The sequence below is a fragment of the Panthera leo genome, chromosome E3 (genome assembly GCF_018350215.1).
Source record: "Panthera leo isolate Ple1 chromosome E3, P.leo_Ple1_pat1.1, whole genome shotgun sequence".
Lineage (NCBI taxonomy): Eukaryota > Metazoa > Chordata > Mammalia > Carnivora > Felidae > Panthera > Panthera leo.
This window is the reverse complement of record NC_056694.1, coordinates 38,306,433-38,326,101: the sequence shown is the minus strand read 5'-3', so window position 1 is coordinate 38,326,101 and position 19,669 is coordinate 38,306,433. Positions and strand designations below refer to the sequence as shown.

At 56.6% G+C, this 19,669-nt stretch overlaps 2 protein-coding genes across 3 annotated transcripts in view; one reads left to right on the top strand and one right to left on the bottom strand.

The window, feature by feature from the left end:
* Positions 1-1,384, bottom strand: part of LOC122209470 (translation initiation factor IF-2-like) — an 11,842-nt gene extending 10,458 nt beyond the window's left edge. The window contains exon 1 of the mRNA XM_042921338.1: positions 1,305-1,384. Within this exon, the coding sequence (XP_042777272.1) occupies positions 1,305-1,384 (80 nt within the window). The remainder of the gene's footprint in view (positions 1-1,304) is intronic.
* The window catches only part of NAA60 (N-alpha-acetyltransferase 60, NatF catalytic subunit), a 25,580-nt gene extending 5,997 nt beyond the window's left edge, over positions 1-19,583 (top strand). Inside the window, exons 2-8 of one of the 2 annotated variants that reach the window (XM_042923082.1) lie at positions 11,194-11,309; positions 13,228-13,357; positions 14,701-14,797; positions 15,835-16,069; positions 17,132-17,481; positions 18,228-18,336; positions 18,424-19,583. In XM_042923082.1, coding sequence (XP_042779016.1) covers positions 11,200-11,309; positions 13,228-13,357; positions 14,701-14,797; positions 15,835-16,069; positions 17,132-17,288 — 729 coding nt within the window. In that variant the 5' untranslated portion in view covers positions 11,194-11,199 and the 3' untranslated portion in view covers positions 17,289-17,481; positions 18,228-18,336; positions 18,424-19,583. Of the gene's footprint in view, positions 1-11,193; positions 11,310-13,227; positions 13,358-14,700; positions 14,798-15,834; positions 16,070-17,131; positions 17,482-18,227 lie in introns of both variants that reach the window. The other variant, XM_042923081.1, reaches the window with a different exon arrangement.
* Positions 19,584-19,669: the final 86 nt, after the last annotated feature.

The following is a 19,669-nucleotide window of genomic DNA, read 5'->3' as shown; positions in this document are numbered from 1 at the left end:
GGATTTGACACCTACCAAGTAGGGACACAAAAGGCAAATAGTCCTTTGGCTGCCTGTCTGCCACCTTTGTGGAAGTTCGCTGGCCCGACTGCTGTGATGCAGGCCCTTGGAACAGCCAGAGGGTTCCCTCCGACTGTCTTGAGCAACGTAGCCTTCCCAAGGGGCTCGGGTGGTCTGAGCGTATGCCCTCCACATCTGGACATGAGGGAAAACAAAATGGAAAAATAAATTTAAGACAAAATAAGATCTATGTCGTCTTGAGGCACAAAGTAAAACGAAAGAGCAAAGCTCCAAAATGCAAGAGGTCCTCTGAACTTGACAGAGGCTTTTGTCTTTGCTTTCTCATCCTTGAGAATCTGGAGGAGGTCCCAGCTGTCAAGTGCCTGTACCCCAAGTTCTCTGGCCCCTGGCTGAGAACTTGGCACCTGACTGTAATGTTTACCACTAGCTTATAATTAATGTGTAGCCCCCCGCCCAGATCTTTTTTTTTTTTTTAATGTTTATTTTTGAGAGAGAGCGTGCACATGCAAGCAGGGGAGGGGCAGAGAGAGAGGGAGACGCAGAATCCAAGGCAGGCTCTAGGCTCCCAGCTGTCAGCACACAGCCCGATGTGGGGCTCGAACTCAGGAACCGTGAGATTGTGACCTGAGCCGAAGTCGGATGCTTAACCGACTGAGCCACCCACACGCCCCACCCCCTGCCCAGATCTTAAGCAGAGCCATGTGTTTGACGTAGTGGAAGGAGGCACAGAACATCACCATCCCCCCAGCTAGTTGCCTTCTGCCCCTTCTCAGTTCCCCCATCCCATCCACTTTCTGATTTCTGTCACCATCGATCCCTTTAGCTGGTTTTAGAATGTTCTACAAGTGGAATCCTCCAGTATCGTGACTTTGCGTTTGGAGAAAATTGTATGTGAGAGCTGTGGGCTCCCCTCAGCGTGAGGAGGTGGGTTCTCAGAGGGCGGCTGTTTGGAACCGGAACGCCAGCTGCCTGTTTGCGTCCCCTTGTAAATTATTCACGTTGCTCCTGCACTGAGGTTTTGGGAGGAGCCCAGCCTGCCGGAGCAGCTGCCCGTGTGAACAGCTGGGCTGTGAAGCATGCTCCCTTTGCCCCTCGGGGCTCCTTTGAACCCTGTAGCCCATTTTACTGCTGTGCTGCAAGGCAGGGTCCTGAATCCATCCCTGCCTTAGTTTCCGTCCCCCTACCCATCCTAAAGGCGAGAGGTTAGCTCATTACTGTTGGGTTTTTCAAGCCTATAACCCTGGCGTCTGCAGAATTTCACATTCCTGAGGGCCCTGTCTAACGCTCGCACTGTGGGCGAGCTTGTGCTAATCTTCATTCGAGCCTCACTTGAGAAGACGCCTGGAGTTCCAGGAAAGGCCATGGTGGTACTTCGTCGTGGGTGACGGACTGAGGGTTCAGAAAAGGGATGGACCAAGTCGTGAGCTTTAGAGGGTTTAGAGAGGAGATTCTCCAGGAGGCTGCTGGCTTCCAGAGAGGGGGAGCTGCCGGTGCCCTGTGCGCGTGTGCTGGGGTAGAAGCCGGCCTGAGACGGTCAGGAACAAAGCAGGAAGGTGGCGGCGCGGGTTATGTTGAAGGGAAGCTGGTGGCGGGAAGGCCTGTCCAAGAGCAGGTACACACAGTCCCCAGAGTAGGGGGTGGGTGGGCGGGGCAGGAGGGGATGTGGAGCTGGGCCAGGGACGGGAATGTGGGGTGGCCCTTGGGAAGGGGCCGTCTCATTTCATCTTCACAGCTGCAGGTAAGAAAGCAGAGGCACATACAGGACAGCTGTCTTGGGGTCACAGTGACCCCAGCCTCCTTGCAGGGTCTGAGAGCACAGGGCATAGCATCCAGAGCATAAGTGGAGGGTGGTCTAGCCTCGGCAAGGAGGAAGGACCCTTTTGAACCAGTGGGAGTAAAAGAAGAGAAAGAAGGGAAGGTTCTAGGAGTGCTGATGGGTGCAGTGTGGTCATGGCTGGCCCGAATATCCGGCTAAGGGCAAGGGGAGAGGCCAGAGTACCTGCCAAGGCATTAAGAGAATGGGGTGGTTTTTACAAGTTGAATGTGGCTTGTGTGAGACCGAGAGGCAGTGCCTCTGAAGAAGGCAGAAGCCCTGTGGACCTGGGGCATTGGGGCACGAGGCAAGGGGCATCCAGAAACAGGGTTGTCCCGGCCTCCTTGCCTGGAGCGGGAGTGGAGTGCCCTGTGGACCTCGTGATGGCCTGGAACCCCTCTGGGAAGTGGAACAGTTCGTTCTCAGCCCGCAGGTTCTGAGTTCCCAGCACTTGGCAGTGGAAGGGAGATGGAAAGTGCCCCGGCGGACGTTGGGGACATCTTGGTGGCCTTTCCTCCACTTTCACTCTGTCCCTCTGGCTGAGCACTCAGAGGCGGTGCCCAGGTGTCCAGACACCACCCTCCTACAACCTGGGAGTCCTCAGGGAAAAGTGGCCTTTCGTACAGGGACCAGGGAGGTCATTTCAGCAGAGAAGGAGGACAGGGTTTGCAGACAGCCTCCTGAGGATGTGGTCGGGGACCGAGAAAGGACAGAGCAGGTGAGCAGGCAGGCCCTTCATTTGCATCTTGGAGAATCTGGTTTCTGTCCCTCCTTGAGTTGCTTCACTGAGCCACCCTGCCCCCCAGAGGTCAGGGGCAGAATGCAGACCCCGGAAACCTGGGCAAGAATCGTCACACAAGCCTGGACCTTCGCAGCTTCATGTTTTAGCTTCACTATCCAAGTGAACTTTGGGTTCCTTGCATAAAGGGTCCCTGCTGTTGTAGTGTAGATGTGCCTATGTCTTGTAGGGAGGCGTGCTGAAATGTGGCCTTTGTGTCTGCGGCTTCAGTGTCACATCCACCAGCATCCCAGGGCTTAGATGGAGGCCCGATTCGGGGGCCTCTGCTCTGGCTTCACCCGTGGGCCCCTGTTCTCTAGTGAATCACCAGGATCCTTTCTCCATAAGCCCCAAGAGGAGCCCATAGCAATAGGAGACTGGCGCATGGTGGAAGGTTCTGGAAGAATAAGTGGGGGTTCCTTCAGGTGCCAGAGGTGGGTTCCCTGTCCTGCTCTCTGTCTGTGAATCACCCACTTGCCACCCCGGCATCTCGCATGCACCGCTGCCATCTCTACGCTCGTCCTCCGACTCCCTTCCTTCCTGTCCGACAACCTCAGTGAGCCACGTTCTCCCTTTCGCTGCCTTCCTGTCCTTTTCTCCACCCGCTGTCCGTTGGGCTGGGACACACTAGGCACTATAAATGCTGCATTTTCCCCTAGTTGAAAGTGACTTTCTATTTTTAGATGAAGGCTTATGAAAACATGGAAGTACTTTTAACAGGGACATGAGAATCCACAAATCGGTGTGTATCTTGGAGCCCAGTGGTTTTCTTGAAAGTCAGACTGGGAACAAATCCTGCCACTTTGGTCAAGAGCCTTGTCCCAAGGGTACTAGGGAAAGATTGACAAATCCCAGGATATGAGAGATGCTCGTGTATTGTGGATGTCATCCTTTGCTATGAGGCCTCACGGTAGGGGGTTTTTAAAAAATCTTTTAAAATCAGTTCTATCGGGGGCGCCTGGGTGGCTCGGTCGGTTAAGCGTCCGACTTCGGACGTCATGATCTCATGGTTCGCGAGTTCGAGCCTCGCGTCGGGCTCTGTGCTGACAGCTCAGAGCTTGGAGCCTGCTTCACATTCTGTGTCTCCCTCTCTCTCTGCCCCTTCCCTGCTCATGCTCTGTCTCTGTCTCAAAAATAAATAAACATTAAAAAAAATTTTTATAAATAAATAAATAAAATAAAACCAGTTCTATCGAAGTTCAGTACACACACGACAGAATGCACCTGATGAGTTTCAGCGTGTGTGTATGTACGCGCATCTGTGTGTGTAACCACCACCGCCACCTAGAAAGACCACATCCTGTCCCCTCAGGAAGTGCCCCGCCCCCAGCCTCCCAGGTCCCCAGCCTCAGGCAACCTGACAAGTCGAGGCCTGGCTTCCTGGCTGTGGCCATCCTGATCGCCGGCTGCTGGCTGCCCTTGCTCCGCTCATTCCGTTCGCTGTGCTGGAGGGTCTGGTGGGAGCGTGCCGACTGCGTCCTGTCCCGCACCTCCTTTCCGTGGGAGCTCAGAGCACGTTTGCCGGGGACCAAGAGCACAGTGGGGCACGGCCAGTGAGATCCCTGGGGCTCTGCCAAGGGCAGTGAGGGCAGGCAGTCACGGCACCCCGTTTCGGGCTGGCTCGAGCCCATCCAGCACCAGATGAACTGTCTAGAGAGCTGTTCCTGGAAAGAGGAGGACGTGAACTTTCCTGGCACAGGCCAAATGTTGGAGCTGAGGGTTGATTTTTAGATTCATCTGGTGATTTGTGGTTTGTGTTGATTTCTCACTGGGGGGTGGGATGGGGTGTGCGTGTGATGTTTCCTTTCTCAAAAGCGTTTAAGCTGCTACCCTGTGAAAACTCACAGACAGCACAGATATTCTTGGCTGAGACTCAGTAGCTTCCTGTGATCGCTTCTTGCACAATGACCGACTTTTTTTCCTTCCAGTGTGAACTAATTAGGATCGGCCCAAATCGGGGGTAAGCCACCAGGTTGGCCTTGGCGCACTGGCAGCTCTTCCCCGTCTCTAAGTCTGTATCTCCTGCCGGGCTCCCTGGTCTTCAGCTTTGTCTTCCCAGGGGTCCCCACCCTACCGGGCTGGCACAGACGGTGGCAAGGTCTGGGTCCCCCCTCGCCCCCTCCAGTGGGCACTGGTGTGGGTCCCTGCAGTTTGACTTGCGGGCTGGAAAGCTTCTGATGGTCTCCAGAATCTCCTGTGACTGCCTTCAGAAAGACTCTAGCATTCCCTGTCAGGATTAGTTCGGTTTTGTTTTGAACCGCTTGATGGAGATCTCCTCCACATGCTGTCCACTCCACCTGCTGAGAGAGTGCCGTTCAGTGTCTACAGTGCGCTCACAGAGCTGTGTATCCGTCACCACGTTCGGCTTCAGGACATTTTCACCGCTCCCGAAAGAAATCGCATCCCCGTAGCCGCCACCCTCCAGCGCTGCCAGCCTCTGCAACCACACTTCTACTTCCTGTCTCTCTGGATTTGCCTGTTCTAGACATTTCTTGTAACTAGAATCCTGAGATAGGTGGCCTTTTGTGTCTGGCTTCTGCTCAGCATCGGGTCTTCAGTGTCCATCCCTGTCGTAGCCGGGGTCAGTATAAATGTCCAGTGTGTGGACAGACCACATTTTATTGGTGTGGTCATCCATTGACAGGTGTTTGGGTTGCTTCCACTTCAGGGCTGTTTTCGGTGAGTCCGTACTGGACTCCCACTCACCCTCCCTCCTTTGCTCAATTTAGGGGAGGAGTTGTGTCCTTGTTGGGGTGTTGATATTTATAGATCATCCTGTTTGGCCACTTGGATTGGCAGCTGGTGACGTGTTGGGGTTTGTCCACCGGGATTTTCCCCTGAGATTGTTGCAGCAGGGAGAGGGGGGTGCCCCTCGTCTCAGGAGCCTTCTCTGGAAAGACTGCACTGAGGGACAGGGCTTGTCGTTGGCCTTGGATGATGTGGGGCTGTTGACCTGTGACTCAGAGGCTCCGGGTTGGGGCGGGGCTTCCTGCACTTCCCAGTTCTCTTGGCCGGAAGGGGAAGGAGTTGCCCTGAACTGACCCTGTGGCACATGCATAGCATCTTGGGCAGCTTCAAGCCAGCTCCTAAAACAGTGCCCTGTGTCCTAGGACTACATGGTGAGTGTCCTGTCGCTCTTTAAAACATCAGAGGAGTTTGAGGGCTGCTTAACTCGGGTCCTCGGCAGTATTCACTGAGCCCATAACCCCCTGGACCGGCCGCCACACCCACCTGGGATCCAGAGTGTGGGTCAGTGAACCAGCCCTGGTTTGAGAGAACTCGCTCTTCGGGGGAGGAGGTGCACAGAGGCGGCAGGCGTCCCTGCGGGGTGTGGTGCTGCTTTTCCAGGTGCCAGAGGCGTTTAAATCCGTCGCCTGGCACACCTGCCATCTATATCTGACACTCCGCCTCTGTGGGAAAGTCGTTTACTCGATTAGGAACATTTTCAAACAGTCCCTTCGTGTACTCTCATCCAATTGGACGGTTACTCACATTTAGCCCTAACCCTAACTTTGCTCCAACTAAATTAAGTTACAGGATAGTCTGTCGTTTTGCCTCTGCATATCCAGTATGCATCTCTTAAAGAATGTGGACATTCTCGGGAGGCCTTAAAGAATATGGACATTCTCGGGAGGTCATGATCTCACAATCCGTGAGTTCGAGCCCCGTGTCGGGCTCTGTGCTGACAGCTCAGAGCCTAGAGCCTGCTTCGGATTCTGTGTGTGTGTGTCTCTCTCTGCCCCTCCCCCACTGTACTCTGTCTCTTTCTTTCTCAAAAATAAATAAGTATTTAAAAAATATAAAACATGAATATAGACGTTTTCTGTACAACACTATTTTTATACCTTACAAGGTTAATGGCACCTTCAGTTGTTGTTTTAGAGACTTTGTGTGTGTGTGTGTGTGTTGTGTGTTGTGCCGGAGAATTTTTTTTTTTTTAAAGTGTCAGAGGTAGGGGCACCTGGGTGGCTCAGTTGGTTAAGTGTCCAACTTCGGCTCAGGTCGTGATCTCACGGTTTGTGGTTTAGAGCCCTGTGTCAGGCTCTGTGCTGACAGCTCGGAACCTGGAGCCTGCTTAAGTTTCTGCGTCTCTCTCTCTCTCTCTCTCTGCCCCTCCCCCCTTCTCTCTCTCAAAAATAAACAAACATAAAACATTAAAGAAAATTAAGTGTCACAGGTATACTGCATGGATTCAGAATCCAGCTAAGGGGAATGGGGGGTCAGCAGGTGAAAGCCTCTTTCCAGTTCAGGTGAGCCTGAACTGGTGTGGTGCCTCCAGCCCTGAACCAGGATCGATGTTCAATAAAGTTCAAGGGAACGTCTCTGGACCGGCCAGACGGTGCTAGTTAGCGGCTGGTGGTCACCAGCAGCCCACGTTAATGGGCTCTTCCTCTTCAGCTCCCAGCCCGTTGGCGTCAGCGGCTCGTTCCAGCGTCAGCCCTGCCCTGTGGGGCCTCACCCTTTCTATTTTAGAGGCAACTCAGACTGGCTGGCTAAGGCCAAGCCAGAGACAAGTCCAGGCTCAATGTCCGAATCCATCCTTTTGTGGGACAAGGGAGAGTTACCCTTGCTTTGCGGGTTGTACAGAAACCTGCAGGGGAGTGGCAGTTTGTACCCGACTGTGACTGCGGGGGTCCATCCTGCCGTTGGTGGGCGGACCCCTCAAGCCCGTACACTCAGGTTCTTTGGGACAAAACGGCCCTTTGCTTGGGATGACTGGGGAACCACAGCCTATCCAGTGACCGCTAGTCTATATTTTGGACGGGGATGACTCATAAAACTCAGGATTTGACACTTTCGGGTGACCGGTCCATTTCCCAAGAGGTGGCTGGCCAGTTGAGAGGCATGAGGTTCCTGGTGTCACACTGGAACGTTCTGGGCCACAGGCCGCATCCTGGATACCATTGAGGACGGGTTGGAGCGGACGGCCACGGACGAGCGGAGCACTGGAACAGCCCCACTGTTTAGGAACCAAACAAACAGTGGATCTGTTGTTGACCCCGAGATCGGGCTGGACAGAGTTTTGTTTCTGAAGGCGCATTCCAAGAAAGAAAAAAAGCAAGCAGTGTGGGAAGGTCAGATTTGCTTAGTCTGGTGATATTTTTTGTTGCTTGGTTGCTGTATTGGTTTGTGTTTTTTTTGTTTGTTTTGTTTTAAGTAGGCTCCATGCCCAGTGTGGGGCTTGAACTCACAACCCTGAGATCAAGGGTAGTGTGCTTTACCGGCTGAACCAGCCAGGCGTCCGGGTGCCCCGTGCTTGGGTTTCATTTTGTGTTTGGTTCTGAGAACTCAGATACATGCCGACCCACAGATGGGGCTGCCTCGTCCCAGCAGGCCTCCCAAGTTAACTGTGGTGACGGTTCGTGTCCCTTGTTATGTCAGCACAAATGGCTGTCCGTGCCCTGCCCGGAAGGAGGGTTTTTTCTGGGTCAGCTTAGCTCTTGGGGGCTCCGTCAAGCTCTTGTATCCAGGGACCAGCTCTGTCCCCTTCTGAGTGACAGGTCTCCAGCAGGGCTCCTGCCGTAGACGCCAGTTTCTAAGGTGCAGGTGCTACCTTGACTGTCGCCTGACCCACGACCTATCGGGGTCCACCAGGCCTCAAGCAGGGACAAACCCGTTCCTTGTCCCAGGGGGTGTCCCATTCCGTCCCCCTCAGATCCCTGCGTCAGGGCACCCGGTGCTGCCGGGAGGGCCACAGGAGGGGTCCCCACCCTGCAGACCCCACACGGGCAGTGTGCAGGCACTGGTTGAAGACACGGAGGGAGGAGGAGAGAGCAAGTCCCCTCTCATTTCAACTCGAGCCAGTGCTCCGAGAGGGACACGTCGGGTGGCGTGGTCCCCACCCCTGGGAGTTTGGCGTGTGCCGGAAAGTTGGAACCCAGTGTGGCCACAGTACCCCTGCCTCCTGCAGCCCTGCAGACCACCCCACAGCCCCTGCCGTTCCCAGCCGGAGGGGCTCCTGCCCTCAACCAGCCCTTGGCTGGCGCTTGGCCTATTTAGCAGCACCTGGTCCCATGGCCGGCCTTCAGAGGGGCCCGTGTTGCTGAGCAGAGCGTGCTGGGGTTATGTGTCCGGGGCTTAGAGGGTGAGCGGCGCCCCCACCGTCCCAGTGGTCAAGCCTGGCAGTGGAAATCAGCCCTGGCAGTTGGCACATTAGGACATGTCCTTCCCGGAGACCCACACGGGAACGCCTGAAGTCTCATGGGAACCGGGCCCTAACAATGTCAGGGCGACAGGAGCAGGTGACCTTGAAGCATTGTCACAGGCCCTCACTTGGGCTGGCTGAGTGGCGAGGGCTGAACTTCCGGGTCCCCGAGACCTTTGAGCATCACCAGGACTGTCTGGGTGCACACTCACAGAACGGTTGCTAGAGTCAGTTGGGGCCGGTAGGGAATGACAGTCCTCTCCGGGGTCCCGTCCCCCAACATTTATTATGAAAAAGTTGGAACACGTCGAGAAACGGAATGTGTGGGCGGTAAGTTCCCACACTGTCTCTTATCTGCCGCCCGTGTCCCGTGGTTCCTAGCACCGTGTCCATGTTTGCCTCCTGAGTAGTGAAGTCTCTCGAACCACTTCAAGTTCGTTTCACACCCCACGATGCCTCCGTCCAGCGTATTTCAGTGCGCATCTCCCAAGACTTCCTACGTAGTTACGCCCTTTCACGTCCGGGACAGCCAGTAGCAGCTTCGCAATACCGTCTGCTCTCCAGCCCCTGTTTATATTTCCCCAGGTTACTTTTGATTTGTTCTCTTTTCCCAGTGGGGGTTTACACGTTGCATTTGGTAGTGGGTCTCCTTGTCTTTTTTAGTCTACTTTCGTTCCTTCCCTTTCTTTCTTTCTCTTTCTTTCTTTCTTTCTTTTTTTCTTTCTTTCTTTCTTTCCCTTCCTCCCTCTCTCCCTCTCCCTCTCTCTCTCTCACACACACACTCTCTCTTTCCACAACACTGATCTCTGGAAGAGACCGGGCCAGTTGTCTTGTAAGATGCCCCACATTCCGTGTTTGTTGGCTGTCGTGGTGCCGTTAAACTGAAGCCTGTGTGCTGAGTTCAGGCCCAGCGTTTTGGGCAGAACCCTGAGTGGTCAGTGTATTCTACCTCGTGGTTACAGGGCGGGCTCTGTCACTGGGGGCACGTGGGGCTGCTGGACCTGGGTTGGCAGGTAAGGCTTTTTCCGGGGGTCAGCAAATCCTGGAGATGCAGGCGCTTTGTCAGAATCCAGCCTTCCTGCCTCCCTTCCGTTAATTGACACAAAGAGGCCGCTCCATCAGCAGCCTGGACTGAACGTACTTTCCTGACTTAAGAAAAATTTTTTTACTGTTTTATTTATTTTTGAGAGAGAGAGAGAGAGACAGAGTGAGACAGAGTGTGAGCGGAGGAGGGGCAGAGAGAGGGAGACACACAATCCGAAGCAGGCTCCAGGCTCCGAGCTGTGAGCACAGAGCCCGACGCGGGGCTCGAACTCAGGGACCGTAAGATCATGACCTGAGCCGAAGTCAGACACTCAACTGACTGAGCCACCCAGGTGCCCCTTTCCTGGTCTTTTAAAAGGGTTGTTCGCAAGGCGCCAGGCTGGCTCAGTCAGTGGAGCACATGTGACTCTTCATCTCGGGATTGTGAGTTCAAGGGCCATGTTGGGTGTGGAGATTACTTAAAAAAAATTTTTTTTTAAAGGCGCCTGGGTAGCTCAGTCAGTTAAGCATCTGACTTTTGATCTCAGCTCAGGTCTTAATCACAGGGTGGTGAGTTCAGGCGTCACATTGGGTGTGGAGGTTACTTACAAAACAATTTTTTTTTTTAATAGGAATGGAAGATCCTTTGTAAAATAAATAGGGGCACCTGGGTGACCTCGATGGCTCAGTCGGTTAAGTGTCTGACTCTTGATTTCGGCTCAGGTCATGATCTCACAGGTCCTGAGATGGATCCCTGCGTCGGGCTCTGTGCTGATAGTGTGGAGCCTACTCGGGATTCTCTTTCTCCCTTTCTCTCTGTCCCTCCACTGCTCGGGAACATGAGCTGTCCCTCAAAATAAACTTAAAACTTTCTTAAATAAAACACTTACAAAAATAAAAAGAGTTGTTAGCAATTCATGACCCCCGATCTGAACTTCAGCCTGTCTCACGGGCTCTCTTCCTGCCCAGTCTTTGTCTGCGGGGGCGGGTGTGGGGGGGGTGGGGAACAGCTCAGCCAGCAAGCGCCACTTCCCCTGGAAACCTAGCCATGCAGCCCCAGAGGGGGCCAGGGGCAGGAGAAGTCGGGTGTGAGCCCCTGAGCTCTCCGTGGTAGAGACTCAGCAACGGCTGGCTGGGGTTGGGGGTGGGGGGGTGGCGGTGACAGGCAAGAGGAACTGGGGAGAAGCAGGCAAGTGTGGGCACTCCGGGTCCTGGTCTGCAACCTGGGGGCAACTGGCACCTGTGCTGGGACTGTCGTGAGGGACAGAAACGCTCGGTGCGGTTACGAGGAGACGTCCGCCCACGGGGGATGAGACTAGTTTTCCCGTCTTGCTGCCTCACAGGTGACAGGTGGGGCCAGCCGGCCGGTGAAGGGGTGCGGCCGCCCTCCTGACGCTGCCTCCCGCCCTGCAGGTGTGAATGACAGAGGTAGTGCCGTCCAGCGCCCTCAGCGAGGTCAGCCTGCGCCTCCTCTGCCACGATGACATAGACACCGTGAAGCATCTGTGCGGTGACTGGTTCCCCATCGAGTAAGTCGAGCGGCGCCGGTTGCCCCGCGCTGCAGAGGGTCGGGTGGGGAGCGGGCAGGGGGACGCGCACGAAGATTTGCTGCGAAGGCCAGGACGGCCTGGCAGCGCCGTGGCGGCCCGGGGTCACGTTGCCTGTCGCTAGGCCTCGGGCCCTGCCTGCCATCGGGCTCCCTCCACCTCACCGTGTCCCTTGTGCGGAGAGTTCCGCCCTGGGCTTTACGGAGAATCTTTAGCCGAAAAGCTGCCGAGCGCAGTGCCGGTGACGATTCAGAAAACGGAGAAGCAGCTTAAGTGTAACGTGAGGCCTCGGTTGCACACGTCGGGCTCTGGGCCTGCAAGTACTGTAGTATTCATCCGGGGAAAACCCTGTGGAAGAGAAGAGGTATGTTGGTCGATGAGGGGTTTTTTTGTGTTTGTTTTTCAAATGAGCCGGCAGATGAGAAAAGTAGAGTAGGAGACAGCCCTGTGCCCATCGTGCTGCTGTTTAAAGACCTGTACACGATAAAAGGCTGCGAGGTCATACAGCACGTCACGGGGTGTTGTCAGTGGTTTGTGGGGAGGTGGTTGCAGCTGCAGCTTCGTCTGTCCGTCAGTCTGTCCTCCTCTAACTGCTCGTGCAGCGGTTGCGGTGGGAGAGATAGGTGCAACTTCGTATTTTACAGGCTCCCGGCTGGGAGCTGGGTAAGTGCCAGGGGTGAACTCGCAGCGAGCACTGTGCGGGGAGCTGTGCCGACAGTAAATCCTCGGTTCTCATCGCAAGGATTTATCATTTAAAAAAAATAACTTTTAAAAATTAAAAACGAACTAGATCTTGCATTTCCATGAGTCCCGCCCTCTGATGGGTTGTGTCACCGGCCGCGCGCGCGGGGAGGGAGGGGAAGGGCGAGCGTCAGCCTTCTCGGGGTGTGGGCGCAGCGGCTTCAGGGGTCACCGGGGGTGCCGTCCTTTCACCCCGCGGTCCCCTGCGTGGGTCAGACCCTGCACCAGGTGGAGCCGTGCTGGGCTGGAGCCTCTGCCTCTCCTCACAGCTTCCTGCGCCCTAGGCCTCAGGTTCCAATGACGGTGAAGCGAGCTTCAGTCCCATGGGCTGTGTGGTGTGGCAGCGTGTCCCAGCTGCCACACCAGCCGAGGGTTCTGGGGTCAGAAGATGACGTTGCGGGGAGGACCAGGGGAGGGGTGTGGGCGATGCTCAGGTCTCATCGAACGTTCCAGTGGGTGGTCAGTGGCCTCTCTGCTATGTCACCACGAGGGTAGGGCACCCTTTTCCAGCTCTGGGTCTCAAGAAAGGCGTCTCAGGGTTACTTGTTGTCTGTCCCAAGTTAAAAAACGAATGTACACCCCCATCAGCCCTCCCGACTGTGTCTCCTGGCTGTGGCTGAGTCTGCCTTTTCATTACTGCTCCCAGGGCCTTTGCACAAAATGTTCTCTTTCCTGCTCCCCCGGGCGGGGAGTCTTGTGAACAGCCCCCGGCAACCCTGGCCACACTCTGCCCTTGAGGGCTCGTCCCCATCGCTACCTGGGAGGTGCAGTGAACCCAGATGCACTTGGCTGTGAACTTGGCCCACACCCCCAGTCTTGAAGGGGTCTCGTAGAATTCTTGGAAATGACCCAAGTGTCTGAGGGTCATCTCTTCCAGCTGCCCCTGCACGTCATGCTCTCGTGGAGAGAACGTCATTGGGAGTTTTTTTCCTCTCCTCTCTTACGTGAGGATAGAAAAATCATTTTTCCCGTCAGAAATCCCCAGTGCCGTCTAGACAGATTCCTGCTTTAAGAAGACCATTTGGTGTAGACGGAGTGGTGGACAGACAGACTCCTTCTCAGTCATGGAGCAGTGGGCAGAGGGGCCCCGGGTCCCCCGTGGTTCCGCAGCCAGAAGCCCAGCATCACCGTGTTCACCTGACCTTGTCCTCCCCCTCAGGTACCCAGACTCATGGTATCGTGATATCACCTCCAATAAGAAGTTCTTTTCCCTCGCCGCCACCTACCGGGGCGCCATCGTGGGAATGATAGTAGCTGAAATAAAAAGTAGGACCAAGATACACAAGGAGGTGAGTATGTGTGGTGAGGAGCTGGTGGTCCCCGTCGCCGGCCGGGCCTGCTGGGGGTGGTGACCGAAGCACGCGCCCTGCTCTGTGGCCCTTTCTCCCGGGAGCCCAGACCGAGTATGAGCCTCGGGGGTGTACGTGGCACCGTCACCCACGCGTTAAATGAAGGACCTACCGCAGGCCTCCTAACAACTGTCATTTCAAAGTGGGGGCGGGTGTAAGCGATGCCCTGAGAATCCCCGGAGTTGTCAGGGGCTCTGGAAAGATCTGTGACTTGTACTGGCAGCAGTGTCATGGAACTGCCACCTCTGCTGTGGTTGGTTGAAGGACACGGTCAGTTCCAGTAAGAGGTTAGGGAACATGGAGAATTTCCTTTCATCCGGATTCACAGACCCCTCCCCGATCTGAGAACTGGAGGGTCTGTGGGCCCCGTGTCCACAAGCTCTGCTCTGAACGCACAGTGCGAGGCCACAGCCACAAATACGTTGTTGCACGTCGTCACGTTGGATCAAGATTGTGCGTAATGATTTTGGTCATCTTAGCGACTGAGCTGTGTTTCCCACATGGGTATTTACTCCAAGGACAGGAAGGAACCCGCTGACAACCTGCATTGGTTCTGTCTGTTCAGCTTCGGTTACTTCTTTAAAAGTAGAAGAGGGACAGCTCCCTTTTACAGACCCGACCCACTCGAGCGGACCCCATCTTGCTTGTGACTAGATTGTGGCAAAGGTAGTTTCTGTTAGGAGTGACTTTCTATCCCAGCTTCCTCCTGGGCTTTTTGCTTCCGGTTCGTCTTGCACGGTGGCCGGATTCATGACTCTCCTGGCTCCAAATGCCATCCCCGGAACCAAGGAGCACGCATGGGTTGGCCTGCCATGTCACTCTGCCCGGTGTGGGCCGCACGGGGTGCTGGGGGGGGGCACTCGAGCCCCCACCGCCTTTACTCAGAGACCACCTGGGGGCAGTGTAAGGTCCTTGAGACAAACCTTTTCAGACCTCATCCAGCTGTCTTGTCCCAAGTGCCCAGTACGTGCCCACACCGCGCAGTTGTTCCCTTGTTACCGCTGTAACCTCACACCCTATGGTCCTGCCACCCCCACACGTCCCCGAGAGGAGCGGCTTTTTGTGTGTGTCCTCAGTTTAGCCATTTGCGCCGCAAAGCCTCGCACCCTCTTGTCTCTGTGTGTGTGTGTGGGGGGGGAGCCTGTCCATCATCTTTGCTCTGTCCCCTCCTACCCCAGCACCCCACAGGGGTTGTGGCGGGAGAGTCGGCCCGTGGGATGTGCCAGCACCAGGACCAGGCCCCTCAGCCGTTAACCTGATTTTCTTTCTGACTTTTTCTTCAGGATGGAGATATTCTAGCCTCCAACTTCTCTGTTGACACACAGGTCGCATACATTCTGAGTCTGGGAGTGGTCAAGGAGTTCAGGAAGCACGGCATCGGTAAGGCACAGCCGTGCTCACGGTGTTTGGCGTGTGCTCCAGCCACCGTGTCCAGTCACGTCCCATGCGCTGGTGACGTGCCTGTAAATGTCCCTCGTCCCGCTCTTCCCCCCGTCCTGCGTGGACTTCCGGCCTCCCACCCCTCCCAGCAGGTCCCCGGCCCCACCTCCCTCCACCCCATTGGCCTTCGACCCCTGCTTCTAGCACCCACTTGCCAGGTGCAAACAGCAAAGGCCGTCTGGGTGATGGCTTCATTCCCAAATATGACCTTTTTTTAAAAGTTTATTTATTTATTTTGAGAGAGGGACAGAGCGTGCGGGGGTGGGGGGTGGCAGCAGAGAGAGGGAGAGAGAATCCCAAGCAAGCTGTGCGATGTCAGCGCAGAGCCTGATGCGGGGCTCAAACTCAGGAACCGCGAGATCATGACCTGAGCCCAAGTCAGAAGCTCAACCGACTGAGCCATCAGGCGCCCCCCAAACGATCAGATTCACAACACTCCCAGATGTCCTTGTCGGGGAATGGGTCACCACACACACAGTTTATGTCAGGTCATGAGGTGTTGCTGATTAAGAGTAGAAAACGATTGACAGCCAGTCCGAGCTGCCCTGTGCCAGATGCCCGTCACGTGCAGGGGGCTGTGCCCCAGGTGCCGCTCCAAGCCCCTGCTCTGCCCCAAGCCCGCAGGCAGCAGTCTCCCTTTGTGACTCAGGCCTGTCCGTTCTACCTTTTCCCTCCACTCAGGTTCGCACTTGGTGATGTCTGGAAGCTTAGTGAGTCTCCGCCATGGGCCCGGCCCCACTGAGGGAACTGCCTGACCCCCATCTGCAGTTCCGGATGCCTGATGGTCTGCCCCTAACGAGCCCCATCTGGCCGTGGCATTCTAGGGGCTTTGACACAGCGGTTGCGGGAGTTCCGTCTGTGATACCGTGGCAGAGATCTCTGTAGATCTGTAGAGATCTCTGGCAGTCTCGCTTCCTCATCTGCCTCCTGCTCCCTGCCTGCCCTGCCGTGCGTGACTGTCGTCCCTTCTCCTGCAGGTTCCCTCTTACTCGAGAGCTTAAAGGATCACATATCAACCACCGCCCAGGACCACTGCAAAGCCATCTACCTGCACGTCCTCACCACCAACAACACAGCAATAAACTTCTACGAAAACAGAGACTTTAAGCAGCATCACTATCTCCCCTATTACTACTCCATCCGAGGGGTCCTCAAAGATGGCTTCACCTACGTCCTCTACATCAATGGTGGCCACCCTCCCTGGACAATCCTATATCCTTTACTTCTCAGGGGTGAGGGATATGGCTTCCTAGCCACAAGGGTGGCTCGCAGGGCCAGGGCCCATGCACCAGATGGAGCCGCCGTTGCCTTCCCATGACTCAGGAGGCCAAGCTCACGGGACGTGCCGTGGCTAGATCTGGTTGTACTCGAGTGTTTCTCAGACTTCACCCGTCACGAGGTGTGGGTTTTAACCCCCTTGGCCAACGATCCATGCTTCCAACAGATGCCGATTGGGAGCCTCCTTTTCCAGGTGCACAGGAGATGCACACAGCTGTCAACACAACAGCGGGTCCCCTGCCGTCAGGGGGCCCGGCCCGTGTGCCGTCAGTCAGGGGAGGAAACAAACAAGGTGAAAAGAATTGCTGGCTGTTTGCAGCCCTGGGGTTCGGACCTCCCTTTCCTGAGGCGTGTCACCCAGAGCTGTGTCCCCCCTCACCCCCACACGCCGCTCCCTCCTCTTTCGCCCTCTCTGGGCAGAATGGGCAGTTGGGAGGCCAGGAGGCTTCCTGATAGTTCAGGATGTGGCTCCAGAATGCTCTGTGTGAGGGTGAGCCAGCAAGAAGCTGATGAGGCGAGCGAGGCTAGGGTTTATCCGTTTTACGGGGACGTAAACAGGAGGGAGAAGCCTGGCCTGCAGGCTCCCCGTGCATGTGCACGTGGGCCTCTTGCAGCTGTCCGGGAGGTCGGCACCGTGACCCCCTCCTTGTCCCAGGGCCCTGCCGTTCCGATGCCTGAGTACGGGGTCAAGTTGGGACACTCACTCTCCTGCCGGACCTCTCCCCCTGGCGCCCCGTCCCTTTCCACGTGCCTGAGCTCTGCTCACCCAGGAGGTGCTCTCCGACCCAGTGCCACCCTTTATTTCTTTGCACCGTGGAGCCGCTCCGGCTCACGAGGCTTTCCAGCACCCTACAGCGGCTTAGCGGGCTTTTGGCCTCCTTCCTGAATGGCGGCGTCTGCATGCAGGCCTGCGGCTTACCGCGTGGGCCTGCCGACCGTGCCGCCAGGGGTGCGTGGGCACGCAGGGCGAGTCGATCTTCCTTAACAGAGCCGCACGGACTACATTCAGCACCTGGGCTCCGCTCTAGCGAACCTCAGCCCCTGCTCCATCCCGCACAGGCTCTACCGCCAGGCCCACAGCCTGCTCTGCAGCTTCCTGCCGTGGTCCAGCATCTCCACCAAGGGTGGCCTCGAGTATAGCCGGACCATGTGACGCCGGCTGGGCGGCCTCCGCCAGGCCCCACCCTTCGGCACCCCGCAGAACCCGCCTTCCTGGCCGTCCGACTTCCGTCCTCTGCAACAGAGCTGGTGGCCGCTCGCCGGGCCCGTCGGCCTGCCCCAGCTGCAGGCCCGGTGCTACGCGGGCTCGGAGCAGAGCGTCGTGGGGCATGCCTGGTCTCGGACAGGTATGCTCGAGCACGTGGGGGGGGGGGGGGGGACAGGGGAGCCGAACCCGGTGGGATGGGGGGATGGCGGTGCCAGGACATTAAGCCCGTGGCTCTTTCCGCAACAAAAACAGAAGGGCCTGAGTGGGCGCCTGCTGCACAGGGATGTTGGGGAGTAGTGGCAAGAGCTGAAGTAGTCTGACTGACTTTCAGAAACTTCAGGAAGGAAAGCAGGGTCCTTGAGCCCTTGGCCAGGACTTCTGTCTTTTCACTTCTGAGCTCCGATTACAAAAAGAGAACGTGTTCATGTGGTTCCAGTAATTAAAAAGGTACCAGATGAGGCCCCTCCTACCCCTCCCCCAACCACTCAGCTCCCCTTCTGAGGAGCATCCAGTGTTTCAGTGTCATGGCTGTGCTTCCAGGCCCGTGCTAACAGGACCTGGTGGCGGGGCCTCGTGACCAGGGCTCTGCTCATACACGGCCACTCCTGAGTGCCATGTGTGCTAAGGAGAGCTGGCCTCTCCGACCACAGAGCCAGGAGTCATGGGGACTCCCAAGACCCACCCCTTTCCACAGACACAGCCCAGGGCAGTTGGGTGGTTTGGGCCAATTCACATGGGCCGTGGCCACCTAGGCTGAATCCTCATCGGTGCCCTGATCTGTGCAGGGACCAAGGGCAGCTGGGAGCCCCAGGCCGGGGCAGTGCAGGCTTGAGCAGGCCCTCTCCCTGGAGGCCTTCACCCCAGCTCCCCTCTTCTTTTCCACAGGCTTTTCCAGTCCTCCTTTCTTTTCTGGTAACCTGTGGAAACCGCCGCCTCTGCCTCTGCCTCTGTCCTGGTCCTGCCCCCATGAGCGTGCACCGGCCCCGCTGGCCAGGTGAGGTGCGGCAGCATCCACTGTGGTCTGTTCCTTCCACTGCTCCCTTCCCCTCCGATGCCCATTCCTTCCAGTTCCTTCCTCCAGAGCCGGAATGAACTAATGGACGGCAGGAACCCAAGTGTTGTGGACAGACTTGACCCTGAAGACAGAGGAGCCTCAGAACAACGAGGGCGTGAGATAAAGGGAGTGCCAGACCCTTGTCCAACACCGGCTCCCAGAAGCCCGGGGTACGGGGAGCAGCCCCTGCCTGTCCATGGAGGGCTGGCTCACGGTGGGCGGGGCCAGGGAGGCTTTTCCCCCAGGCACAGAGCTCTGGGGCTCAGACCCTGACAGGAGAGGTCAGATAACGCAACAATTCCCCACTGCTCAGCTGGGAGGTCGGGCCCTCTGGCAGCATCCTGCGGGGGGCTTCATACTGTCGCGGAGGGCACAGGGCTGCCCCAGGGAGCTGGGCTGAGGACAGGTGCCAGGGAGGTTCCTGGGGGTCTTCTCCCCAGTCCCCCAAGTCCACCAGCTGCAGCTCCGAAAGGATGTCTGTCGAAAGGGACCTGGCCTTCGGGGCTGGGGGTTGTCGTGTGCCTTGTGGTCCCTCAGCCCCTGGGGGCAGCGACAGGAGAGGCTATCAGCGCCAGGAGGTGCGCGCAAACATCACTTGCTTCTGGCGTCACTCTCACCCCCATTCCCCAAAGCTGCTTGCTCCCCAAAGCTCCTCTCCAGAGGAGAGGGGGTAGCAGGGCCAGGCCCGGCGTGGCCACAGCGCGCCGGCCTGAGAGGAGAAGGAGGAACAGCCAGACCGGGGGGGCCTCCGGGGCAGTCACGCTTCCTTCCCTCAGAACTGCACAGTCTGGGGCCACCTCCACTCATGAGGTAGGAGAGAGGGATCCTCGAGACGAGGAGAAGCCGTGGGCGGGAGACACGCTCTCCCCCCTCCCCACCTCGTGACTGGTGGTGCCTCTTGGGGTGAGATCCCCGCCTGTGCACTGACCTTGGCTTCATGCTGAGGCCCAGTTTAGTGTCCTCTCTAATCTGAACCAACGGTGATTGTATGATTTTTATTTCTGCCCCGAGGGGTAAGGGCAGAGTCTTCTGGAAGGTTTTGCCTTGGACTTTCATAATTGAGCTCAGAGGCCTTGCCCTGCCCCCTCCCTCCCTGCCCCCAATCACTGCAGTGTCCAGCCCAGTGTTGAACAGATTGTAGTGTTTTGTCTCATTACAAACAAATAAACAGACTTTAATTGGTCACATCCTGTTTCTCCAGTGCCAGCCTGCTGCACTTTTGGCCCTACCTCTGTGGTCTCAGCTCCCGTGGCTGAGCACAGCTCAGAGACTG